A 27,360-nucleotide genomic window follows, 5' to 3' on the forward strand; every position below is an offset into this window, starting at 1 on the left:
CTGATCCCTTGGGAACATGTTAGACTTAAAATCAAATGTGGAGCAATAGTTGTGCTTTTACCCTTTTTCAGTATTCTACTCTCCTTATTTAATCAGAACAGTAGAGGAATTGCTGCTCACCTCCTCTCTTCTCTCCTCAATACATACTTCAAGACCCTAATGTTAGGGTGCTAATTAGGAAAGATAGTTACGTGGAGTTTGTGATGTGTGTTGGGGGGGGGGGCGTGATAAAACAGCTAGTGCCTGAATGTTCACTTCTAGCCACAAAGCCATTGCATTATTACCAACACTTTACAAAACCTGTTGTATAATTTAAACTTGCAGAAACCTTAGAAAGTGTAGCTACTCATATTCCACAGATGTAGAATTAGACCCCAAGTCATCATGATCAAGGAGCTACTAAAATGGCAAAGTGAGAATTTAAAGTTTTCAGATGATAATTTTAACAAAGTACTGACCCTATTTAGATCCAACTCTTCCCCCACTCTGAGCAGACAGCCCATATAGCAGAGCACCCCTGCAGACGGTCACAGCCATGCTGATTGTCTAAGGCAGAATCACTGTCAGAAGCCCTTAATGTGCCTGGCATTCAGATACCTTCCCTGCCATCAGGTCACTTGTGGCTTCAATGAGCTGATGAGACTGCAACAGAGACAGTATGCCCATCTGGACGTGTGCTCCCAAAGTAGATGCTTTCAGGTTAATAGCAGAAACCAAGATACTTGAGGTGGTGAGAGCTAGCTACTCCCCCACAATCTTTTTCAAAGTAATCAACTCAGAGATTTAATGACCTTTAGTTGGTACCATGAAATCAGAAATTACTTCACACAGGACAGGTAGGGAACGCAACCTTAGGTGCTAACCCTCACTGGATTCCTGATCAGCTCATCCAAAGATGAGCTCAATTGGTTTAGTCAATCTGCCTGTATTGAATATGTTACATGTCAAGAATGAATGTTGATTTCTAACTGCTACCACATTGATTAAGAAGTAACTCTATAGAGTTTACCATGTGCCAAAGCTGCTAGCACTAATATCTATCTAGTCTTTCCGTAGCTCATAGTAAAACAAAATATTCTTTAAAAGGGGGAAAAAAAAGTCACTGGGATTAATCAGTAAAATTGGTCACATCATTTGATAGTCAGTATGATAATGCTCAGTGTCTTGATTTTTGATCAAGTGATAGCAGAAAGTCTTAAGGCATTCTTTTCTAATAAAAGGATGCATCAGATTGATAAATTTTAAGTTAAAGGATTACAGGAATGTACTGAACTACTTAAAAAGCAGATTGCAGCAACTGAAAACACCTATGCCAACTCAATTTGGAAAATGGCCACCACAATTTTGAGAGAAAAATGTAAAAAAAAAAAAACCCCACACCTATGCACATCTAATTTTTTATAAAGGGGCCCAAATAATTAAATGGAGAGAGGAAGCTCTATTTAATAATTGAAGCTAAAGAAACTGGGTTAAAACTATACAGAAGAATGAAACTGAGCCACTTTATCTCACCAGAAACAAAAGTCAACTCCAAATGGATGAAGGACCTGGGTGTTAGACCTGGAACTATAAAATACTTATAGGAAAACATTGGTAGAACACTTTTCCACCTAAACCTCAAGGACAGCTTTGATGATACAAGCTGAATTGCAAGGAAGACAAGCCCAATTGTAGGGTGGATTACAAGACAAATCAATGGGACTATATCAAATTGAAAAGCTTCTACACAAGTGAAGAAACCATCACCCAAAGAGACCCCTCACAAAATGGGAGATCTTCACATGACATACCTCAGACAAGAGACTAAAAACCAAAATATCTAGGCCACTCCTGTGCTTCCTGGTTTGCAGGTGGGCGGGGGGAGTGGGCATACACCGCCATGGAGAAGCTGCAGCAGGTCCTGAGCGGCCAGGACGATAAGGAGCAGGGCCTGATGTCGTAGATCCTGGATGCCTCCAGCCTCAGCTTCAACACCATCGTCATCTGCTTTATGAGCGGCATCTTTTCCATCCTCGGCACCAGGCTGCTGTGACTCCCTGGCAGCTTCAAGCAGTTCGCTGTGTTCTACACCTTAGGGAACCTTGCTGCCCTGGCCAGCACCTGCCTCCTCATGTGGCCCATGAAGCAGCCGAGGAAGATGTTCGAGACCACTCAGCTGTTGACCACTGTCGTCATGCTGCTGTGCCTGGTGCTGACCCTGTGCGCCGCCCTGTGGTGGGGCTAGAAGGGGCTGGCCCTGCTCTTCTGCATCCTGCAGTTCCTGTCCATGACCTGGTACAGCCTGTCCTACATCCCATATGCCATCATCAAGTGTTGCTCTTCCCTGATGAGCTGAGGTCGGGTGGGCGTGTGCAGCATGAAGGCTGATGCTGTCCCGGGGGCCCTGTCCTCCCTCTCCCGACTCCTGGAACACTCCGGAATGTTCGGCAGCTCAGACCCAAGGCCCAGGCTGATCTAACCACCCAGGGTCACCATGCCTGCCCCTCTGACCTGGCCGGGCAGGCCCCACTCAGTGATTTCCTGCCCATCTCATAGTCTTTCCTAAACAGCATTTGACGAATATTAAAAATAATAATAACCAAAATATCTAAAGAGCTCACCAAACTTAGCAACAAAAAAGTAAATGATCTCATCCAAAAATGGGCAGAGGATATGAACAAACAATTCACTATAGACAAAATCCAAAAGGCTAACAAACATGAAAAATTTCTCCAGGTCACTGTCAGAGAAATGCAAATAAAAAAAAAAAACACTGAGATACCACCTCACCCCTGTGAGAATGTCATACATCAAAAATGACAGCAGCAACAAATGCTAGAGAGGTGGGGACAAAGGAACCCTCACAAAGCTAGAAATAGACCTCCCATATGACCCAGTATTTCCTCTCCTAGGGATATATCCCAAGGACTCCATAACACCCAACCAAAAAGATGTGTATACATCTAAGTTTATAGCAGCACAATTCGTAATACCTAAAACCTGGAAGCAAACCAAGTGCCCAACAACAGATGAATGGCTGAGAAACCTATGATATATACAATGGAATACCACACAGCTGTTAAGAACAATGAACCCACCTTCTCTGACCCATCTTGAATGGAACTAGAAGGAATTACGTTAAGTGAGAGAAGTCAGAAAGAAAGACGAGTATGGGATGATCCCACTCATAAACAAGTTGAAAAAGAAGAACAGAAAGTGAAACTCAAAAGCAAAATCTGACTGAGTTTGAACTATGGCACCAAAGTAAAAATCTCTGGGTAGAGAGTGAGGATAGATGTTCAGCTTCACTGGAGGGGAGGGAGACACAAACCTTTGGTGGTGGGAATGGTGTTAATACACACTTCTATTAACTTATCGTCTTACAAATCACTATTCAATGTATATGAGGGGGGGAATGGATTGAATGTCTCAAACTTTTTGATGCATAGACCATAGTATATGTCTATGAGTATATGTTCCTTCAATCTAAATACTTAAAACTTCAAATTGGTAATCAGATTGAATTTTAACAATGGGCTCAGATTGTTAATACATTCATAATAATGACTTGTTCTTTGAAATATTAAATTTAAAAGCTTAGAACAGGGAGAACAAAAGCAACAGGTGGCGTTACTTTATAAGACACAGCTATATGTAAATAGTATAAAAGAACACAAATTATGGCGAGGTCTGGTATGATCCAGCAAATCCTAACAATGGGATTTTTAAAGTTAACCCAATTGCCAAGTAATTTGGCTATAGCAATAACTATCTATTGCCTTCTTAAACCCTAAGACAGCAGGAAACTTCCCCTTTCTCCATAAAATCCATATTTCTCCCAGTTCTGGAACCTATAAGGTGGGGTTCACTCTCCTGCATGATTTTCTCAATTCGTACCAACTGATACTGTATCTGCTGATCCCAACCTAATCGATGCAACCAGTACCACGTTGACATGTTTCACTTCAGACCATGTCCAGAGACGTCAGGCGTGGAATGTCAACTCTTCAGCTTCATTACTCTGGTGAGACCTTTCCTAGCTCATAGGACTCCTTAATTCCATTTTGGGTGGTGTACTTCTTAAAACCTAGATAACAGACCAGGGCCCATGAGATAGGGCATATGTACACATGTAAGTTAGGGCAAAGTATATACCTTAAAGCAAATGCCATCCCCACCATCCCACGCAGACTACTGAGGCGCTGGAAGGAATGCCAGGAGGAGCACTTGCAAGTCGGGCCTGCGCCTCCCTGCCCCCAGACCCCAGTGGGCACCACCGAGCGCGGACCTCCAGCGCCTCCTAGAGCGGCCAGGGCGGCCAGAGTGGGCGGTGCACTTCCGCCCGTGCCCCTCGCCGCCTCGCTGAAGGCAGGGTCCCGGTGCCAGCCTGCGCCTCCCTCGGCTCCAGCCCCGGGCCTGGGGGAGTGGGTGAGTGGGGCCGACGCTCCGGCAGGGGGCGGGCCAGGGTCTGCACCACCGCGGCCTCCCCCTCGAGGGCCGTATGGGCCGGGCCGGGCCGGGCCGGGCCGGGCCGGGCCGGGCCGCGCCGGCGGGTGCGCCGCCTCCGGTCTCGCGGGCCGGGCCGCTGGGAGCCCCAGGCAGGAGCGTGCGCCGCCCGCCGCACCTTCGCGGAGACTGGCAGCGACTTGGAGCGGAGCCCGGGCTGCTCGTGGCCGGAGACGCGGCCTTTGACGCGGGCGGCTCACTGCTCGCAGCCGTCTCATCTGAGACGCGGGTGGCGGCTGGGTGCCCTGTGTGTGTGTGGGGAGGGGTTGTGGGGGTCTGCGCGCTCGGGGGAGCCACCAGCGAGGCCCCGGGCCCCGGATAGTGAGTGACCCACCGCCCTGCGGCCTCCGCCCGGTTCTCCACCCGAATGGCCACCTGGTCCCAGGCGGGTGACGGTCTCGAGGCCACAGCGTCTGTCTGTCTGTCTGTCTGTCTGTCTGTCTGTCTGTCTGTCTGTCTGTCTGTCTGTCAGCACTTTCCACTAGAAAAACCGGCCAACACCCACCACTCGGGATTGTGGATCCTAGAACGGAGCATGCGTGTCACCGGACACCACTGACAACACCAATCGATTTCTGATGACTCCCGACCTAGTGGAAGGTGTTGAGTATTTGGCTGGTATTTGAAACATTATGAAACACCAGACATACAATCGGCCCCGAGTACTTGAGATCAACCATGTTCCATCTATGACTCCCCCTCCCGGATTATTTTTAATAGCAAGTTTGAAACATACCATTTCGTCCTCGAAATACCTGTTTATGTGTGTAAAACATAATACCTCCAAGTAAAACCATTGTGAATTTAATAAGCCTTTCATATTTTCATCCTTTCAGTGTTTACATTCCCAGAGTGTGTGTGTGTGTATGTGTCCCTCTCTCTCTCTGTCTCGCAGTTTCATTTGTTAAAATCAGGATCCAAACAATCTACAGGTAATGTCACATCTGGTTGACATTTCTTGAAATTCTTTTAGTCTCTTTGCCCCTCCCTCACAATTTTTCCCTCTGATGTTTTATTCGGGCGGGGGATGCCAGTTTATTTGTCCTGTGGCGCTTCCTGCAGTTTTGGATTTTGCTTTTTCCATCCCTGTGGTTTCCTTTAATTAACTGTTATTTCAAATCCAGGCCGTACATTTTGGCAAACAAATCTCATTGGGCTGCTATGAGCTTCAAATTGCAACACATCAGGATTCCAATAAGGTGTTGTCCTTCTTTGTGTTGTTAAGATCGATTAGTGGACCTTTCTGTACAAATTGCACCGCAGGATAAATAATTCACTAAGGAATCACAGAAGGATGCCAGCTGATTACTGCAGATGAAATGAAAGAACATCACCTTTTGGCAACCCCCAATAAAATAATGGATCCTGGCAATAAGCATTAGTGACTGTTAACATCAGAAAAAAAGACAGCCAGACAACCTGCACTTCCTGATAGAAGTACCTGATACCACTTACCAAGTATTCTTGGATGAATATTTAACAAGTGCTTGGCTGGTAGGTGAGAGACATAGGAGAAGCAAAACTGGCCATGAGTTGATGATTGTTGATGTACATGTTGGGTATGTGGTAGAGCATTATATTACTTTCTTTATCTTAGTGTTTGAAATTTCTGACAAAATTTTCTTTTTCTATTTTTATTTATTTATTTATTTATTTTATTTATTTATTTATTAGCTTCCAGGGTTATCTGGGACTCAGTGCCTGCACTACAGATCCACTGCTCCTAGAGGCTTTCCCCCCCTTTTGTTGCCCTTATTTATTGTTGTTATTACTGTTGTTGTTGTTGTCATTGTTGTTAGGACAGAGAGAAGTCAAGAGGGGGAGAGAAAGATAGACACCTGCAGACCTGCGAAGCGACACCCCTTGCAGGTGGGGAGCCAAGGGTTCCAGCCAGGTTCCTTACACTGCTCTGCTCCTTGTGCTTCACGCCATGTGCGCTTAATCTGCTGCGACACCGCCCAGCCCCCCCCCCCCTTAAAGGCTAGGTCATGAATTCATGTGAGCCTGATCCATCCATTACAGTTCTCCATTAGCTGCTAAGTGCTTCTCAAACTCAGTTACACGTTAGAGTCACAAGGGAAGTTTTTTTTTTTAATGACTGTTATTCTAAAACATGTCTCACTTGCAGAATTTCTTGTTTGTTTTGGGGTATAGCCCAATCATTGATATATTCTAAAAGCCCTCCTGGCAATTCTAAAGTGTTCTAGGTTTATGCACCGCCAGAATAGATCTATTATTTCTTTTTTTCCCCACTGTTTTTCAAATTTTTTATATTTGTATTTATTTTCCCCTTTTGTTGCCCTTGTTTTTTAGTTATTATTGTTGTTCTTATGTCGTCATTGTTAGATAGGACAGAGCAAAATGGAGAGAGGAGGGAAAGACAGAGAGGGGAAGAGAAAGACAGACACCTGCAGACCTGCTTCACCCCCTGTGAAGCGACTCCCCTGCAGGTGGGGAGCCGGGGGCTCGAACCGGGATCCTTATGTGGGTCCTTGCTTTGCGCCGCCTGCGCTTAACCCGCTGCGCTACTGCCCGACTCCTCAGATGTATTATTTCTTAGGGACTGCAAAGAAATTACCCAAGTATTCCTTCTTCAGTTTTTTTCTTTCTGCATCCCGCTTATTCTCACCTCTCTTGTAAACTACAGTCCAGTAATTTTAATACTCTTCACAAAGTAAGCTACTTGCTTATCACAAGGAAGCTTAGCCTTGGGTGGGACCGTGTAGAGTACTACGTGAAGGACACTAGCAGTGACCTCAGGGCTTGTGCATGGGGCAGAAAGATGTATGAGGAGGTGTGTGGAAAAAAGGCACTTCTGACAAGTGATGGAGAGGAGATCAGGTGATGTTAGATGAGCCTATTTGGCTTTAGACACATTAAAATAATCATCAATATTGGGGAGTCGGGTGGTAGCGCAGCGGGTTAAGCGCACGTGGCGCAAAGCTCACGGACCGGCATAAGGATCCGGGTTGAAGACCCCCCGCTCCCCACCTGCAGGGGAGTCACTTCACAGGCGGTGAATCAGGTCTGCAGGTGTCTTTCTCTCCTCTTCTGTCTTCCCCTCCTCTCTCCATTTCTCTGTCCTATCTAACAACGACGACAACAAGAATAACTACAACAATAAAACAACAAGGGCAACAAAAGGAAATAAATAAATATTAAAAAATAATCATCAATATTAAGCAAATGTAAAAGAAGTGGCTATACTTCTTATTACAATCAAAATATTTAAAAGTTAGTAATCCCCTCTACCAACACCATGATTTTAATCACCCCTGAGATAACTCATGTTAATAGCCTGGTGCATGTTCGTCCAGCCAGTCTTTCTCCATTCTATATAAATGTAGGAGTTTAGGCCCTTGTTATGAAAATGAGATCATGCCATAACATCTGTGATCTTTCTCATTGTCATCCTTCTAAGACAAAAGTTGCAGACCTGAGAGTACTAGCTGAGAGTAGCTTGTCCATACTGACATATATTCAGAGTGTAGACTCCCATACTGCATCTACCTTAAAAATACTGCAGTTAGCATGGTTGTACAGAGATCCTTTACTTCTGTAGGACATAGACCCAAACATGGGACTGCTGGGTTAGATGTGTCATAGCAGTATTACTATTGCTATTATATACAACCAACTTACTCTTCCTAAATATAATAGCAATTCATGCCTCCATCTAAACTAGGTATGAAAGTTTCCTGAGTCTTGGCAAATACTGGCTAGCATTAATATTGATTATCAGTGTATGGAAAATGGTGTCCCTTTAATTCGCATTTTCCCTTCATAGACATTGAGCCCTTATGCTTCTTTCCTCTTTTGATTTTGTCTGTAATTTATTTTACATGTATCCATTGTTTTCTTTTTATGTATCTTTGATTTTTTTTTTTTTTTTTAACAGAGCACTGCTCAGCTCTGGCTCATGGTGCTAGGGATTAAACCTAGGACTCTTGAGCCTCAGGCATGAGAGTCTCTTTGAATAACCATTATGCTATCTACCTCCACTGACTTTGTTTTGTTTCTAGGATGATCACTGGGACTCAATGCCTGCACAGAATCCACCACTCCAGCAGCTATTTTTTCTGATATTCTTTCTCTCTTTCTTTCTTTCTTTCTTTCTTTCTTTCTTTCTTTCTTTCTTTCTTTCTTTCTTTCTTTCTTTCTTTCTTTCTTTCTTTCTTTTCTTAATGTGATAGGATGGGAAGAAATTGAGAGGGGAGAGGGAGATAGAAAAGGAGAGAGATTGGGGGTCGGGTTGTAGCAGGTTAAGTGCTTGTGGCGCAAAGATCAAGGAACAACGGAAGAATCCTGGTTCCAGCCGGGACTCCTCACCTGCAGGGGGCGTTGCTTCACAAGCGGTGAAACACGTTTGCAGGTGTCTTATCTTTCTCTCCCCCTTTCTGTCTTCCACTCTCCATTTCTCTCTGTCCTATCCAACAACGACGACATCAACAGCAACAATAATAACTACAACAATAAAACAACAAGGGCAACAACAGTAAACAACAAGGGCAACAAAAGGAGAAATAAATAATAATAAAAGATTTAAAAAGGAAAGAAAGCAAAAGAAAAGGAGAGAGAGAAAAAGGGACACCTGGCAGCCCTGCTTAGAATCCACTAATCCCAGCAGGCATTTGCTTTCTGATGTTTTTTTCCTTTTTTTTAATGTGATAGGATCGGGAGAAATTGAGAGTGTGGGGGAGAGGGTGCTAGAAAAACAGAGAGGAAGGGACACCTGGCAGTCCTGCTTCATCACTTGTGAAGTTTCTCCCCTGCAGGAGGGGACTCAGGAGCTTGAACCTGGGTCCTTGCACATGGTAATGTGTACACTCAGCCAGGTTTGCCACTGAAAGCCCCATTGTTGTGTGTGTATGTGTGTTTTTTTTTGGTAAGGTCTGTTATTTTTTTTAAATTATTATTATTGTTGTTGTTGTTTATTCCCCCTTTTTTTTGCCCTTGTTTTATTGTTGTAGTTATTTTTGTTGATGATAATGTCATCATTGTTGGATAGGACAGAGAGAAATGGAGAGTGGCGGGGAAAACAGAGAGGGGGAGAGAAAGACGCCTGCAGACCTGCTTCACCACCTGTGAATCGACTCCTCCTGCAGGTGGAGAGCCAGGGCTCGAACCTGGATTCTTATACCAGTCCTTGCGTTTCATGCCACCTGTGCTTAACCGACTCCCAGGTCTGTTATTTTTAATGCATTTTCATGAAATAGTTGTTAGAGGCCATTCGTCACCATTTAACATACATTGAACATAACATTCAACCCTTTGACTTTGAGTATTTTAAAATATAATAGTTTTTATGTAGTAAAAATGCCTTTATAAAAGAAATGTGGTCCAGGAGGTAGCCTAGTGGATAAAGCATTGGACTCTCAAGCAAGAACTCCTGAGTTCAATCCCCAGCAGCCCATGTACCAGAGTGATATCTGGTTCTTTCTCTCTCTCTCTTCATTTTTTTAATTAATTTTTTTTATTATCTTTATTGGATAGAGACAGTCAGAAATCAAGAGGGAAGGGAGGGATAGAGAGGGTGAGAGACAGATCTCTCTTCATTTTTTATTAATAAACAATTAAAATCTAAAAAGAAAAAAAGAATGTCTAGTGATCCAGGAGGTGATGTAGTGGCTCAGGTGCTGGATTTGTGTGCGTGAGATCCTAAATTTGACTTCAAGTACTGCATGTGACACAGTGGTGCTCTGGCTTTCCCTCTCTTTTCTCTTCTTTCTCAAATAAAGAAATCTTTTTTAAAAAATATATTGTCTAGGGCTGGGTGGTGGCGCACCTGGTTGAGCACACATGTTACAGTGCACAGGCACCCGGGTTCGAGCCCCCAGTCCCCACCTGCAGGAGGAAAGCTTTGCAAATGGTGAAGCAGTGCTGCAGGTGTCTCTCTGCCTCTCTCCCTCTCTGTTACCCCCGTCCTCTCGATTTCTGGCTGTCTCTATCCAATAAATAGAGATAATTAAATAACTTTTTAATTTAAAAAATTGTCTAGATTTCCAGTCTTGTCAGTTAGACTTTCTATCCCTTTGATCTTCTCATTTCGGTCAGTGTTGTGTTGGGGCCTGTGCTTGTGCCGCGCCAGCACTCTTAGGTCTGCTTTTTTATTCTTGTTCTTCTACAGAGAAAGAGGGAGAGAGACACAGACAAGAGACTTCCCATAGTGCTGTGCCACCAGCCATAGAGCTCACCCTGGTGCTGAGTGTGATGCTTTCCTGTGGAGCCAGGGCTTTGAACACAGGGCTATATGCTTTCTATGCACTTTCAGTAGGGTGAGTTGCCTCCCAGACTCCTTTAATTTTGGGGACATATCTTATTGAACTGTTGCATTTAGATTTCTAGCATATATATTGCTTTTTTTTCTATTTTATTTTTTCTCCAAGGTTATTGCTGGGATTTGGTGCCTGCACTACAAATTCACTGCTCCGTGTTCTTTTTTTTTTTATTATTATTTTTGGATAGGACAGAAAGAAGTTGAGAGGGGAGGGGAAGATAGGGAGAGAGAAAGACACCTGCTGACCTGCTTCACCGCTTCTGAAGCGACACCTCTGCAGGTGGGGAGCTGGGGGCTTTAACCAAGATCCTTTCACGGGTCCTTGCACTACTGTGTGCGGCATCTAACCCAGTGTACCACCGCCCAACTCCCTACATTTGCTTTTCTACAAAAATAGCCAATGTGTCAGTGTGGTTCAGTAAAGAAACCACTTTTTAAATGAAATACTGCCCAGATTTTCTTAGTACAGTTATTGTAACAAGACAGATTTTTTTCTTTTACAACATAGTTTATTATGATCAATTGTTATTCTTTATATGCTTTCTTTTAAAAAATTTTTTAAATATTTATTTATTTTACCTTTTGTTGCCCTTATTGTTTTATTGTTGTAGTTATTATTGTTGTTCTTGATGTCATCGTTGTTGGATAGGACAGAGAGAAATGGAGAGAGGAGGGGAAGACAGAGAGGGGGAGAGAAAGAGAGACACCTGCAGACCTGCTTCACCACCTGTGAAGTGACGCCCCTGCAGGTGGGGACTGGGGGCTTGAACCAGGATCCTTAAGCAGGTCCTTGTGCTTTGTGCCACATGTGCTTAACCCGCTGAGCTACTGCCCGACCCCCACCCAACTCCCTCTATATATGCCATCTATGTTAGGAAAAAAGTAGCTTTGATTAAAGATAGAATAATGAGTGCTAATACTGTGTGTGTGTGTGTGTGTGTGTGTTTATATAATTCCACACCACAGCCACCACCAAAATCCTGTGCCCTTACCCTCCCATTGCTAACCACCATAGTTCTCACAAGGTCTTAGAGACTGTTTCTGGATTTTTCTTTTTTCAGGGTCATGTATTTTAGTTCTCTAGATTCCACATATCAGTGAAATAATATAGTATGTCTTTCACCTCTTATTTCACTAAGCATAATCACTTCCAGTTCTATCCACATTTTGTCCCAAAGGACACAGTATCACTTTTTTTAAAAAGTAATATATATATTTTTTTAAAGAAGTCACTTTCTGAGTATTTTTTAAAAAGTACCATTTTTTGTTAAGACTTTTTTATTATTGCTTTAATATTGGTTCACAAAATTATGAGATTACAGTGGTAGAATCCCACACCTTTCCCACCAGCAGCTCTGTGTCCCCTCTCCCCCCACTGGAAACTGCAGGAGTTCTCCCAAGGTCACAGATATGGACTGACTATTATTTCTATGACTATCTATGTTGATATGTATTTGCCCATTTTTCCTGTGGTCCTGCCTTCTCTTCCTTTCTAAGTCCCACCTACACCTATTCTGAATATCCTTCGTTCTTTGTTCTTTCCTTTTCCCTTTCTGGGTCCTGATGGAGTTGGAGTTCAGAGCCCTCTGGTCATCTTCCCATAACATCTCTCCCCCTCTGGGAATATGCACCAGATTTTTTTTTTTTTTTGCCTCCAGGGTTATCGATGGGGCTGAGTGCCTGCACTACTAATCCACTGCTCCTGGAGGCCATCTTTTTCCCATTGTTGTTGTTATTGTTATTGCTGCTGCTGTTACTGAATAGGACAGAAAGAAATTGAGAGAAAGGGAAGACAGAGAGGGGGAGAGACACCTGCAGACCTGCTTCATGGCTTGCAAAGCAACGGCCACCCTCCCTTAAACCCCCGCAGATGGGGAGCCAGGGGCTTGAACCCTGATCCTTGCTCCAGCCCTTGCACTTCACGCCGTGTGTGCTTAACCCAGTGCACTACCACTGGGCCCCTGGACCAAACTTCTTTACAGGGTGCAGAAGGTGGGAGGTCTGGCTTCTGTAAATGTTTCTCTGCTGGACATGGGCTTTGGTAGGTCAATCCATACCCCCAGCTTGTTTCTATCTTTCCCTGGTAGGGTTGGGGTAGGAAACACTTTTAAAGTAACTTATGTTACATACTGATTCCCATACATACCTGGGTTTATTTCTGGCCTGTCTTTTGTCTTTCACCTGTATTTTTGTGCCAATATTATTCTCTTTTAATTATACCTGTTTGGTGTAATAAGTTTTAATATATGGAAACAAATCATTACTCACTGTGTAATTTTCTTGCCCATGCTCAGACATTCATTTTTTTCTTCAGTCTGATAATTAGATTTTTATAGTTATTGTTGTTCCATTAAATGCATCTATGCTAATTATAAAAATATTAACATTTCTGCAATATTAACTTTGCCTTAGGGATGTTGGCCATTTATCTTACAGTGCAAACAGTTACTATTATGAAACATGATTTTTAAAATTATTTTTATTTTTATTATTTTTTTTGCCAGCAGATTATTGCTGGGGCCCAATGCCTACAGAATCAATCCACTGCTCCTGTCAGCCATTTGCTTTCTTTGTTTATTTGCTAAGACAGAGAGAAACTGAGAGGGAAATAGTAGCTAGAGAGACACAAATGTAGCACTGCTTCATGTGAGGTTTCCTCCCTTGCAGGCAGGGACTAGGGGCTTGAACCTGGCTTCTTGCATGTGGTAATATGTGCACTCTACCAGGTGTGGCCTGCCAAGCCCTGAAACATAATTTCTGTCTCCATTTGTTTGGACCTTTTAGGGGCTTTTCCTTTCTTGTTCATTTTTTTAATATAATCTTTTTTTATATTTATTTAGTTATTTTCCCTTTGTTGCCCTAGTTTTTTTATTGTTGTAGTTATTATTGTTGTTATTGATGTCATCATTGTTAGATAGGACAGAGAGAAATGGAGAGAGGAGGGGAAGACAGAGAGAGGGAGAGAAAGATAGACACCTGCAGACCTGCTTCACCGCCTGTGGAGAGCCGGGGGCTCAAACCAGGATCCTTATACTGGTCCTTGCGCTTCATGCAACATGCTCATAACCCGCTGTGCTACCGCCCAACTCCTTTCGTGTTCACTTTATTTCTAGTCATTTTGTAAAGTGAGTGAAGATTTATTTTCTGTTTCTATCCATTTCTAAGGGTGAAAAAATTACAGATAATTTTAAATATTCAGTTGCCTGTCAAATTTTCTCTCTCTCTTTTAAAATGTTTATAAAAAGGAAACACTGACAAAAACCATAGGATAAGAGGGGGACAACTCCACACAATCCCTACCACAAAACCTCCATATCCCATCCCCTCCTCTGATAGCTTTCCTATACTTTAACCCTCAGGGAGTATGGACCCAGGGTCATTATGGAGCACTGCTTAGCTCTGGATTATGGTGGGCATAAAGTAGAACTGCAAGGGGCAGCCAGAGGTTTTTTTGTTTTTTGTTTTTGTTTTGTTTGCCAAAGCACTTATCAACTCTGGCTATGGTGGTGTGGGGATTGAACCTGGGACTTCAGAGCCTCAGATATTAGTCTGTTTGTATAACTATCATACTGTCTACTCCTACCCAAATTTTCTTTTCTTAGTAGTTCTTAAAATTATTTGTTTGCTATTTTCCCTTCTATCAATGTGGACAATATATAATCCAGTAATATGTTAGTTTGGGTTTATTTTCAGTTGTTGTATCTGATGATGTCAAACACCACAGAAAGGCTTGTGGCCAGAAAGAATGAAAGGAAAAAGAGATGTCAAGTGTTGGCAGAAATCTATCGATTATTGCTGATGACCTAATAGCAGAAACCCAAATCCGAAATAGCCATGAACACTGTCCTTCCGGAGAGTGAGGCATTCCCTCAGCGCTAATATAAATGTATCCACATTACTGCAGAGTAGTGTAAAGCATTGCTATTATTTATGATCAGTCAGCGAAAAGGCTGATCACAGTAGATACCAGAGATTTATCACGTAGCATAATTAAGTCCCACTTCTTGTCCAGTACCTCAACTAGAGTTATTCAGGTTCCATAAGATAAATTTTTAATGAATGAACAGAAAGTACAATGAGTCCTTCCCCACCTCCACCCACTGGATTTCCCTATTACTAATTTCTTGTACCGGTGTGATATAGCTATTACTGTCGGTGAGTAAATATTGATATATACTTATTAACTAAGACATTTGGGCCCATTCACTTGTGGTATTGTATATTCTATGCATTTTTTTTTTCATTTTCTGGGTAGGGGCAGAGTAATAGAGAGGAGAGAGGGAAATAGAGAGTGAGAGGGAAATAGAGAGTGGGAGGGAAAGAGAGAGACCTGCAGCTCTGCTTTTCCACTCATGAAGCTCTCCCCCTGCAGGTGTGTACTGGGGAATAGAACCTGGGTCTTTGTGCACTGTAACATGTGTGCTCTACCAGGTACACCCCCCATTCTACCTTTCTATATATAATGACATGTATCTTTTTTTCACTGTGCCATACAGAATGGTTTTACAGTCCCAAGTGAAGCTTACTCATTGCTTGCCTCCCTCACTCCTAAGCCACTGGAAACCAGCCACCTTTTCACTGTCTCCCAAATTTTGCTTTGTCCAGAAATTCCTGTCATTAGGGTTTTTAAGAATCTTTTATGTATTTATTATTGGATAGAGACAGAGAGAAATTGAGGGGGGATAGAGAGAGACAGAGAGACACCTGCAACCCTGCTTCACCACTTGTGAAGCTTTCTTTCCCCCTGCAGGTGGGGACCAGGGGCTTGAACCCGGGTCCTTGAGTACTGTAATGTGTGTGCTTAACCAGGTGCGCCACCAGCTGGCCCCATAACTGTCATTAGGGTTTGATTACAGTTTTTTTTAATGTTTAGCAAAGTTTTTTATTTTATTTTATTTATTCCCTTCTGTTGCCCTTGTTGTTTTATTGTTGTAGTTATTATTGTTGTTGTTGTTGGATAGATCAGAGAGAAATGGAGAAAGGAGGGGAAGACAGAGAGGAGGAGAGAAAGATAGACACCTGCAGACCTGCTTCACTGCCTGTGAAGCGACTCCCCTGCAGGTGGGGAGCCGGGGTTCGAACCGGGATCCTTATGCCGGTCCTTGTGCTTTGCGCCACCTGCGCTTAACCCGCTGCGCTATAGCCCGACTCCCTTGATTACAGTTTTTAATTGATTGAGTTTGCTTTTGTTTTTTTATTGTATGTTTTTGTGTATGTGAGTAATCACACAAGGCTTGGCAACCTGTGGTTTTTACTGACTAAGAATTATTGAATTTTGGGCCAGTGAAATAGCTTACTTGAATAGTGGACTGCTTTGCCATGTGTAGGACTAGGTTCAAGCTGAACCCCCACAACACTGAAGGTCGATTCATTGTAGTCTCTTCCACTGTCTACCATTCTGTCTCCCTGTCTCCATCTTTAAAAGAAGGTTATGAAAATCTTACTTAGGATTTGTTTGGGAAACTCAGGGAATAAGGATTCAGACTAGAATAGGATTCAGGCTAAATAACCAAAAGATAGTAGCAGCAAATTCCATTGGAATCTGTTTACATGATTTGGATGTGTAGTAATCCCTGGTGATCTTTCCATTGCAGGGTGGAAGATGTCGATGGATGTGACATTTCTGGGAACTGGCGCGGCATACCCATCCCCAACCCGGGGAGCCTCTGCTCTGGTCTTTCGATGTGAGGGTGAATGCTGGCTCTTTGACTGTGGGGAGGGAACTCAGACGCAGCTTATGAAAAGTCAGCTTAAAGCAGGTTAGTTTGGATCCAGCTACCTGATGAAGATTGTCTATTGCTCTGCTTGATTTCTCGGCTCTGCTGGGTCTTTGCTCAGCAACAGCCTTTCAGATTTGCTGAGCAGGCTCTTGCCTCAGACCCCAGGCTTAGCAGCAGCTTCCCTACTTGCCTGTTCGCTCCCCAATTCCACTCTGGAGTGGCTTGAAAGCTCTTGTCTTGCTGTTAAACCATAGTTTATTACTTGTAGTTTGTTAATTAGGGTCTGTCATCTATTCTCTGGGTATAAAACAGTATTTCAGGGGGCTGGGTGGTGGTGTACCCAGTTGAGCACATATTACCATGCATGAGGGTTTGGGACCATACTTCCCACTTGCCAGAGGAAGCTTAATGAGTGACAAAGCAGGTCTGAAGGTCTCTCTCTTTCTCTGTGTGTGTGTGTGTGTGTGTGTGTGTGTATGTGTGTGTGTGTGTGTGTGTGTGTGTGTGTGCGCCTATTTCCCCTTCCCTTCTCAATTTCTTTTTTTTATGAGTTTTTTTCATTTATTTATTGATTTATTCCCTTTTGTTGCCCTTGTTGTTTTATTGTTGTAATTATTATTGATGTCATTGTTGGATAGGACAGAGAGAAATGGAGAGAGGAGGGGGAGACAGAGGGGGAGAGAGAAAGACAGATACCTGCAGACCTGCTTCACCGCCTGTGATGCAACTCCCCTGCAGGTGGGAAGCTGGGGGCTCGAACCAGGATACTGATGCCGGTCCTTGCGCTTGGCGCCACGTGCGCTTAACCCACTGTGCTACCGCCCAACTCCCCCCTTCTCAATTTCTATCTGTCCTATCAATTAAAAAAAAAAGAAAAGAAATAATAAAGGAAAATGAACACCAGAAGCAGTAGACTCATCATGCAGGCATTGAGCCTCAGTGATAAACCTGATGGCAATAATAACAATAATAATAATAATAATAAATAAAAATTAAAAATGTTGTCATTATATTCGATCAGCACCTTTCTTCTTGTCATTGAGGTAATGTTGGTTTACAGGACTGCATGTTTTGGGGGTATAATTCCACAGCCTTGAGAGTGTACAACACCATGGACACTACCAAGGGCCAGTCTCCATCCATGTTTCATTAGTGTGGGGATGGGAACACTGTCTTCAGTGTATTTCTTCAGTAAAAACAATTCTTTTTCATTTTCTCTTTGAGTTTCTCTTGCCCAAACAAATTACTGATTTTTTTAGTTCATATGTTTTCTTCACTAAATATAAAACTACTAAGTAAATATGGAACAAAACTCAATCCAAGGGCCCAGCAAGGGATTCATCTGGTGGAGTGCACACATTGTGATGTGTCAGAGCCCAGGTTCAAGCCCCTGGGCTGCCACATGGGAGTGCCTGCAGGGGAAACTACTCAGGAGGTAGTACACTGCTGTGGCGCTCTCCCTCTCTCCCCCTTCTCCCTCTCCCTCTCCCTCTCATCCTCCTCCCTCTCCCTCTCCCCCCTTGTACTCCAGTAAGTGTAGTTTTGAGGAGAGAGGGAGAGAGAGAGAGAGTGTGTGTGTATGTGTGTGTATCCCAGTGAGACATCACTATAAGTCTGTCTGCCACAATACATTTCTCTAGTCTTTTATATTTTATAGCTTTCACATATTTTTAATTTGTTGCAAAACTCTGTAAAAAATGTCAATAGTAATTTTTGACATTATAAAAGTAAACTAAACCTGGCCAAAAAATAATAATAATTGAAATCAAAATAAAATACAGCCTAAGGGAATCTTTATTACATTTTTACTGGTTTTACCAGTGCCCTAGCCTGAGAGGGGAAGGTGAGACAGTAGTTCAGAACGTTGTCTATGAAACATCAGCTTTTCAAAGCCTCCAGGCCCAAGCTGGCTGCAGTTCCTTTAGCATGTCTTGATTTCTCTCAGTAACTCAACATGGATCCATCGTTTGACTTATTGAAGCCCTTTCAGTTTTTACTGCCTCCTGGAGTAATAATATTTCATGAATTTCATAAGAAAATACTATCTATTTATCTTGACATATTTCTTTCAATAGCCTTTATATGTAGTCATCTCATTAATAAGTACAGCTTTACCTTGTGTAATCATAATTTTATTTATTATATTTTCATGGGAGAGGGTGAGAGACACTAGAATATCTATACCATTCATGGAGTCTTATTTGTCTCTGTGTTTGATTTTTCAAGGGGTCCAGCCCCAAACCCCAGGCTTGGGAGGCATGCTCACTACCCACTAAGTCGCTTCCCCAGCCTCTTTTCCTGATTCCAATATGTGAACTTAAGTTCTGTTTTTCCTGCTCTCAGAAATGATTTCAAAAGTATGGTTAAAAAAATGATATGCGGGAGTTGGGTGGTAGTACAGTGGTCCTGGCGCAAAGTACAAGGACGGGCTTAAGGTTCCAGGTTTGAGCCTCGGTTCCCCACCTACACAGGAGTCGCTTCACAGGTGGTGAAGCAGGTCTGCAGGTGTCTTATCTTTCTCTCCCCTTCTCTGTCTTCCCCTCCTCACTCCATTTCTCTGTCCTTTCCAACAATAACGACATCAATAGAAATAATAACTACAACAATAAAACAATAAGGGCAACAAAAGGGAATAAATAAATAGATAAATATTTGAAATAAATGATATGCACACCTGGTTGAGCGCACATGTTACAATGCACAAGGACCTGGGTTCAAGCCCCTAGTCCCCACCTGCAGGGGGAAAGCTTTTCAAGTGATGAAGCAGTGCTACAGGTGTCTCTCTGACTCTCTCCCTGCCACCCCCTTCCCTCTTGATTTCTGGCTGTCTCTATCCAATAAATAAATAAAGATAATAAGAAAAAAATTTTAATGGTGATATGCAGGTAGGGAGATGTTTCAGCAGGCAGAGCACAGAACTTGCATGTGTGAGTCCCTAGTTCAAACTCTGGTGTCTCATATGCCTGAATGGAGAACTGCTCTGATGTCTGTCTCTCATAAAAATAAATCTTGGTGCAAAGCATAAGGACTGGCTTAAGGATCCCGGTTTGAGCCCCTAGATCCCCACCTGCAAGGGAGTCGATTCGCAAGCAGTGAAGCAGGTCTGCAGGTGTCTGTCTTGCTCTCCCCCTTGCTGGCTTCCCCTCCCCTCTCCATTTCTCTGTCCTATCCGATAACTATGACATGAATAACAACAACAATAATAACTACAACAATAAAACAACAAGGGCAACAAAAGTGAATAAATAAATATTAAAAAAAGAAAAAAACAAGGGCAACAAAAGGGAAAATAAATAAATAAATCTTTTAAAAAATATACCTACTTGTTATAAAGGTTCAAGCAGCAGAAAAGTGTAAATAAGAATAGCCTAAATAGGGAGTCCAGTAGTAGCACAGTAGGTTAAGCGCACGTGGCGCAAAGCGCAAGGACCAGTGTAAGGATCCCGGTTTGAGCCCCTGGCTCCCCACCTGCAGGGAGTCCCTTCACAGGTGGTGAAGGAGGTCTGCAGGTGTCTATCTTTCTCTCCCCCTCTCTGTCTTCCCCTCCTCTCTCCATTTCTCTCTGTCCTATCCAACAACAACAGCATCAACAACAATAATAACTACAACAAGAGCAACAAAAAAGGAATAAATATTTTTAAAAAACCTAAATATCCCCACATATGTAGACTTTCTGTCCTTGCATATATGATAATGATTTGTGTCTAGCATACATAGAACCACTACCTGGTGTGTACTTACTTTCCCCCAACTGAACACTACATGTGAGTGGTATGTTGTAGTCTTTTTCCTATGACAGTAAATATAAGATTTAGTATTATGTTTAGTATTCCACTCCTCTGTATATGACATATTCCCCGGCAACTTCCTCATTCTTTTTTTTAAATTTTTTTTATTATCTTTATTTATTGGATAGAGACAGTCAGAAATCGAGAGGGTAGGGGAGATAGAGAGGGAGACAGACAGAGAGACACCTGCAGCCCTTCTTCACCACTTGCAAAGCTTTCCATCTGCAGGTGGGAACCGGGGGCTCGAACCCGGGTCCATGTGCACTACAACATGTGCGCTTAACCAGGTGCGCCACCACCTGGCCCCAACTTCCTCATTCTTACGTGAAAGGAGTGCAGGCATTTTCCTTCCTTCATCTGAAAACTCCCTCTTGCCTTTGATCATGTGGGTGCCATTCCCTTCCCCTCTCAAATCACGTTTCTGGAAAAGTGAAATGTTTGTCTTCTGTGATAACTGTGGGAAGCACTTTTTATTTACTTGACTTCTTTCACTTACTATGAATTTAGATTGTTTGGGTATCCAACCTTGGCTTTCTTTTGCAGTAGAGAGGGAGAAAGATCAGAACATTTGACTTAGCAGTTTTGAGGTCCCTGTGCCAGCTGGGTTCTATAGCTTGTTCGTCCTTTTGTCTGGAGAGGCCTCAGGCCACTTTTAGAGGTGCTATGAGAATCTAGAAAGGAAGAAGAATAAGGAAATGATTCTAGAAAAAAAATTATTAAAGCTGTATTTATTTTATGACAGAGAGAGAGAAGCACAGCACTGCTTTGTATAAGCAACACCAGGAATTGAACCTGGGACCCCATACATACAGATCCTGTGCTATACCTGCAGAGCCATTTCCCCAGCTGTGTGTTCTAGAAATTAAAAAAAAAAAAAAGAGAGAGAGAGAGAGAGACAAGGAATAAAAAGAGAGGGCAGGTATACTGAAGAAACTTCTAGAGTACATCTGGGAAATGCTTGGAAATGCTCAATGTCTGAAATTGACCTTTGCCCCCAATCTGCTATTCTCTGACTTAGGGACTTGAGTTTGGGGAAGGGACTCGGGAGACTCACCTGGAGAACACTCTGACCTGGATGTTCACAATGAACTCATATCATAATATACTACTCTTCTTCTTTATGGCATCCGTAAACTATTTCTGTTACTTTGTGGTGTCAAATCTTTGAACTAGGTAGGCCAAGAGAAAGGAGAGAAGCCTCTGTTAGACTAGTGTCGTAGTTTATAAAACACCTTGTGGTGCAGCTGAAGAAAATGCTGATGTGGCACCCTGCCACAAACCAGGAGTAGATTCAGTTTACCATCAGCCAGATCAAGTTACAGCCTAAACTGAAATGCACTGAAAATGCTGCTCAGTTCAGATTGAAACTTAAAAACGGGTTGAGCCATGGAGCTCTGGCCCTTTGCTCTGTACCCTGGTCCCTGATTTCCACCTCCTTCCCTCTCAGTTTTTTCCCTTCTCTTCTGCCACTCACTTTCTTTCTTTTTTCTTCTCCCTCCTCGATTTCACCCGAACAAGCAAGCTCTGTTTTGGTTAGTTAGTTCTTTATCCAGTATAGCAAGCCCTTAAAAGGCAGTTTTGGATTGAGTCATCAGGAGCCAAGGATTTTTTTTTTCCTGAAGCACATATTTGCTATTATCAGAGGAGATGATAGGGGGCAGTGTAAGTGCTTGATGTTTTTGACTGGAGGGATATTCTGTTATAGTTACTGAAGTGAATTATTTTGGTACACTTCCTTTTTATTTTTTAATTTTTTTATTATTTATTTATTTTTTATTTAAGAAAGGATTAATCAACAAAACCATAGGGTAGGAGGGGCACAACTCCACACAATTCCCACTACCCAATCTCCACAACCCACCCCCTCCCCCAATAGCTTTCCCATTCTCCATCTCTCTGGGAGCATGGACCCAGGGTCATTGAGGATTGCAGAAGGTAGAAGGTCTGGCTTCTGTAATTGCTTCCCCGCTGAACATGGGCGTTGACTGGTCGGTCCATACTCCCAGTCTGCCTCTCTCTTTCCCTAGTAGGGTGTGTCTCTGGGGAAGCTGAGCTCCAGGACACATTGGTGGAGTCTTCAATCCAGGGAAGCCTGGCCAGCTGCGCTACAGACCGACTCCCCCTTTTAATTTTTTTAAAGACACATAGAAAAATACTTTTAAATCTGCGATATTATGTACTTTGAGGATGCTTTATTAAAGCCACCTAGTAAAAGAAAACCTATCTGTTTTGCTTGTGGAATCATATCAAAATAGGTAAACCCGCTGCGCTACAGCCTGTAGGCACCAGTTCGTGGACCACGTAAGGGAAGACCAATTCCGTGTGGGTGAGCTCCATGGTTCTCCAGATAAAGTCCCGAAGTCCTGCGGGGCCATAGATTTCAATAGGCTGTTTGGTGACTGTGGAGCCACTCTGCAAGCTGATTGTGCAGAGGAGGCCAGGAAGGCCAAAGAAATGGTCTCATTTCTTTGTAGCGCAGCGGGTTAAGCGCAGGTGGCGCAAAGCACAAGGACCGGCATAAGGATCCCGGTTCGAACCCCGGCTCCCCACCTGCAGGGGAGTCGCTTCACAGGTGGTGAAGCAGGTCTGCAGGTGTCTTTCTCTCCTCCTCTCTGTCTTCCCCTCCTCTCTCCATTTCTCTCTGTCCTATCCAACAACGACAACAACAATAATAACTACAACAATAAAAAAAAACAAGGGCAACAAAAGGGAATAAATAAATAAAATAAATATAAAAAAATAATTAATAAATAAATAAACAAAATAGGTAAAGAAACAAGCTTATAGTAATAACTAGAATTACTAAACTCATTTTGCTGCTTTCTGTGTAAATCATTGTACATATTTCAACTCTGGATTTGTTTCTGAAAAGTTTCCAATTTTTTTCTCTCTGCCCCCTTCTGAAGGGAGAATTACCAAGATCTTTATCACACATCTGCATGGAGACCATTTCTTTGGCCTTCCTGGCCTCCTCTGCACAATCAGCTTGCAGAGTGGCTCCACAGTCACCAAACAGCCTATTGAAATCTATGGCCCCGCAGGACTTCGGGACTTTATCTGGAGAACCATGGAGCTCTCCCACACGGAATTGGTCTTCCCTTATGTGGTCCACGAACTGGTGCCTACAGAGGACCAGTGTCCACCAGAAGAAATGAAAGAATCTGTTAACACCAATCGAGTTGACAACTCTCCCAACGAGGAGCAAGGAAGAACTATCCTGTTAGACTCAGAAGAAAACTCTTACCTTTTGGTTGATGATGAACAGTTTGTGGTAAAAGCGTTTCGCCTCTTTCACCGAATTCCCTCCTTTGGGTTCTCAGTCGTGGAAAAGAAACGCCCAGGTAAACTCAATGCACAGAAACTGAAAGATCTTGGTAAGTGGTTTTTTTGTTTGTTTGTTTTTCTTCCCCATTCTCATCAATCTAGCTGCTGTTAGTGGAAGCAGTTAGAAATGTCACAGCAACCTTCCTTACCTAAACTTAAAAATGACAAGCCTAAAACACATTTTTTCCCCATTTTCTTTGCTTTCTTTGTCCAAATTGCTACGCACAGAAAATTCTTAGGACCAAGTGACACTATTCAGAGCAAAATCCAAGTATATGATTAAATCCTTTCTGCGAGTGCCTGCACATTCTTAGTTCATACTACTGCAATTGACAGGGTGGTATTGTCTTAGGTCCAGGTTTATTGTTTTAATGTCTCCCTTTTGAAACATTTTTTTTTTTTGCCTTCAGGGTTGTTGCTGGGGCTTGGTGCCTGCACCATGAATCCACTGCTCCTGGAGGGCATTTCCCCCCATTTTTTGTTGCCCTTGTTATTGTTGTTATTAATATTATTATTGCCATTGATGTTGTTGGATGGGACAGAGAAATCGAGAGAGATGGGGAGACAGAGAGGGGGAAAGAAAGAAACTTGCAGGCCTGCTTTGCTGCTTGTGAAACGACTCTCCTGCAGGTGGGGAGCCAGGGGCTCGAACCGGGATCCTTACGCTGGTCCTTATATTTTGTGCCATCTGCACTTAACCCCCTGTGCTACCGCCCAACTCCCTGAAACATGTTTTCATTGACATCTTTGACCTGAGAATTTTGCCATAGGCCAACCAACTACTGTCAAGGCTTTCCTTCTCTCTTGGCCTTGCCTATACCTTCAGTCTCAGTTAAGTTAGTTTGGTGCTTAGAACACTGCACTTCAACCATTTGTGAACTTGGGCACATCACCCTTGAAAACAAGTGCACAAAGAAGGGGTTGGCACCCACCTGAGACTCTGTGCCTCCTTCAGCAGGCCACAGTGCATGAGGGGGCCTTTCAACTCCCCTCAGAGCAGTGCCCAGGCCCATTACACCTGCAGTATCACCACCTTTCTTGGCATGACCATGGCAGAACTTATAAAAAAAAATGGTGATGTATTTTGTGTGTTTATTTCATTTCTGGAATAACCTCTCTCTCTCTCTCTCCAACTTAAAAAAACAAAAACAAACTTCTGACTAAATAATGAGGAAGACTGACTTAAACCAGAGGTGTTTTTATTATCTAAAAATCTGTGCTAATATAATTATATTTGGAAACTATAAGCCCAATCTCCGTTGGGATTAGTGACCACACATTTATAAGTAGTCTCCAGAGTGGGAATCAGGTATTGTAGACTAGTGGGAGATATAACCTCAGTTTGGTAAGTATGGAGTTGCCCCTATCTGAAAGGAGATTGATTATGATCATTTGAGATTCTTTTTGATCTTGTGATCAAATAATCTGCTCTAGCAATTTTTTTATTGATCAGTTGATAGGTACCTTGTCACTACTTAAATGAACTTTTTCTTTTTTGCCTCCGTGGTTATTGCTGGGGCTTAGTATTTGCACTAGGAATCCAAATCTAGTGGCTACTGGTGGCCAATTTTCCATTTTATTGGCTAGGACAGAGAGAAATTGAGAGGGGTGGGGAAGATAAAGAGAAAGATAAACACCTGCAGACCTGCTTTACCAGTTGTAAGACGTCCCCCCTGCAGGTAGGGAGCTAGGGGCTTTAATTGGGATCCTTGTGCTGGTCCTTAGGCTTAGGACTGTGTGTGCTTAACCAGGTGTGCCCCCGCCCGGCCTGCCTTACATGAACTCTTTAAGGATCAATTTATTGTTCTCATGCACGACAGGGTATTGAGACTATCCTCTCTCTCTTAAAAAATATTTAGGGATTCAGGCTGTAGCGCAGCAGGTTAAGTGCAGGTGGTGCAAAGTGCAAGGACCGGCTTAAGGATCCCGGTTCGAGCCCCTGGTTCCTCACCTGCAGGGTAGTCGCTTCACAATTAGTGAAGCAGATCTGCAGGTGTCTATCTTTTCTCCCCCTCTGTCTTCCCCTCTTCTCTCCATTTCTCTCTGTCCTATCCAACAATGAGGACATCAATAGCAACAATAATAATTACAACAATAAAACAAGGGCAACAAAGGGGAATAAATAAATATTTTAAAGAATATATTATTCATTTATTTATGAAAGAAAAAGAGAGAACAGGGTCCAGGTGGTGGTGCCTGGTTAAGCGCACATGTTACAGTCCACAAGGACCCAGGTTCGAGCCCCTGGTCCCCACCTGCAGGGAGAAAGCTTTGCGAATAGTGAAACAGTGTTGCAGGTGTCTCTCTATCTCTCTTCTTATCTCCCTTCTCCCTCTCGATTTCTGACTGTCTATCCAATAAATAAATAAAAGATAATAAAAAATAAGAAAAGACACGAGAGAACCACAGTATCACTCTGGCACATGTGATGGCTGGTGATTGAACTCAGAACCTCATGCTTTAGAGTCCAGTGCTTAGTTCACTGCACCACTTGCCAAGCTGTTTGAAACTATTCTCTTGACTACAATAATAGAGTCTCAGATTTAAGAGTTTAAAACTCGTCTGACACCTATGCTTGAGAAATGTTTTAAGTATTAACGCATTGCTAATATCAATAGCCATCACTGGACTTTAAAAAATGTATAACTATTCCAGCTTTCCACAAGTAGTAAAATTTTTACAACAACAATGAAGAGCATTGGATTCCTTTTCTATTTGCTGTGCTATTAAAACAGACTCTCTTAAAAAGCCTTGAATTCCAATCCTGTGATGTGATGTCATCTGCCTTCATCATTAGGTGTGCCACCCGGTCCTGCTTATGGGAAGCTGAAAAATGGCATCTCTGTTGTTCTGGAAAATGGAGTTACAATTTCTCCCCAAGATGTCTTGAAAAAGCCTATCGTTGGAAGGAAAATCTGCATTTTGGGGGACTGTTCTGGGATTGTGGGTGATGGAGCAGTGAAGCTGTGCTTTGAAGCAGACCTATTGATCCATGAAGCAACCCTGGATGACACCCAGATGGACAAAGCAAAGGAGCACGGACACAGCACACCACAGATGGCAGCCGAATTTGCAAAGCTGTGCCAAGCCAAGAGGCTGGTTCTGACTCACTTCAGTCAGAGGTACAAACCAGTTGCATTGGCCAGAGAAGGAGAAACAGATGGGATTGTAGAACTAAAAAAGCAAGCTGAATCGGTGTTAGATCTCCAAGAAGTGACTCTAGCAGAAGACTTTCTGGTGATTGGCATTCCAATTAAGAAATGAATCCAGTGTTCCTGAAAGCATACTGTGAATATGTCTTTGAACCAACGGTCCCATTTGTTGTTGTTATTGTTTTTGGTCTAAAATTATTTGGGTCCTAATAATCCTAGAAAGGATGGAGCTGCATTATTAAACTCACTCGGCAGCAAGAGGGAGCCAGGTTTTTGATAATAAATGACTTAAAAAAGAAATTAAAAGCCAACAGCATTCTTCTTAAAGTTCAAATTTGACAAAATGATAGCTTAATCAGATAAGCTTTTTGTTTTGTGGCTGCTGCCTCGAATATACACCAATACTCCTTGTAATTCTGGACTTAGCTTCTGCCCAGCTTTATTGCTGTTTTTGGCAAAGTACACAAGGCTTTCAGTCCTCTTGGCTAAAAATGGCATTTTGGCAGTTTGTGTTGAATCTGTTCATGTTATTAACAGGATAGAGAAAAATGTAATGAGACATGAGACATGCAGGGTTAAAGCTGGCATATTAAACTTCAGAGTTTTTGCTGGAA

At 42.8% G+C, this 27,360-nt stretch overlaps 1 protein-coding gene and 1 pseudogene across 3 annotated transcripts; both read left to right on the top strand.

Moving 5' to 3' along the window:
* The first annotated feature begins 1,879 nt into the window (after nucleotides 1-1,879).
* On the top strand, nucleotides 1,880-2,335 carry LOC103107176 (vesicle transport protein SFT2A-like; annotated as a pseudogene).
* Nucleotides 2,336-4,211: 1,876 nt separating this feature from the next.
* ELAC1 (elaC ribonuclease Z 1) lies at nucleotides 4,212-27,360 on the top strand. 3 transcript variants are annotated; one of them, XM_060173893.1, is made up of 5 exons: nucleotides 4,212-4,407; nucleotides 5,610-5,978; nucleotides 16,357-16,521; nucleotides 23,177-23,611; nucleotides 26,392-27,360. In XM_060173893.1, exons 3-5 carry the CDS (start codon nucleotides 16,365-16,367, stop codon nucleotides 26,856-26,858), a joined length of 1,059 nt encoding a protein of 352 aa, XP_060029876.1. In that variant the 5' UTR covers nucleotides 4,212-4,407; nucleotides 5,610-5,978; nucleotides 16,357-16,364; the 3' UTR covers nucleotides 26,859-27,360. The 3 variants fall into 3 exon arrangements, with proteins under 3 accessions (XP_060029876.1, XP_060029874.1, XP_060029875.1); XM_060173891.1 differs by having other exon boundaries at nucleotides 4,215-4,407; nucleotides 23,177-23,644; XM_060173892.1 differs by lacking the exon at nucleotides 5,610-5,978 and having other exon boundaries at nucleotides 4,215-4,405; nucleotides 16,356-16,521; nucleotides 23,177-23,644.

Source organism: Erinaceus europaeus, chromosome 15 (assembly GCF_950295315.1).
Source record: "Erinaceus europaeus chromosome 15, mEriEur2.1, whole genome shotgun sequence".
NCBI lineage: Eukaryota > Metazoa > Chordata > Mammalia > Eulipotyphla > Erinaceidae > Erinaceus > Erinaceus europaeus.

Bases quoted from the DNA above. Each gene is read 5' to 3' on its own strand.
- ELAC1 (XM_060173891.1), top strand. From the start codon at position 16,365: ATGTCGATGGATGTGACATTTCTGGGAACTGGCGCGGCATACCCATCC. The intron at 16,522-23,176 runs GTTAGTTTGGAT...CCCCTTCTGAAG, and splicing joins GAAAAGTCAGCTTAAAGCAG to GGAGAATTACCAAGATCTTT. The intron at 23,645-26,391 runs GTAAGTGGTTTT...CTTCATCATTAG, and splicing joins ACAGAAACTGAAAGATCTTG to GTGTGCCACCCGGTCCTGCT.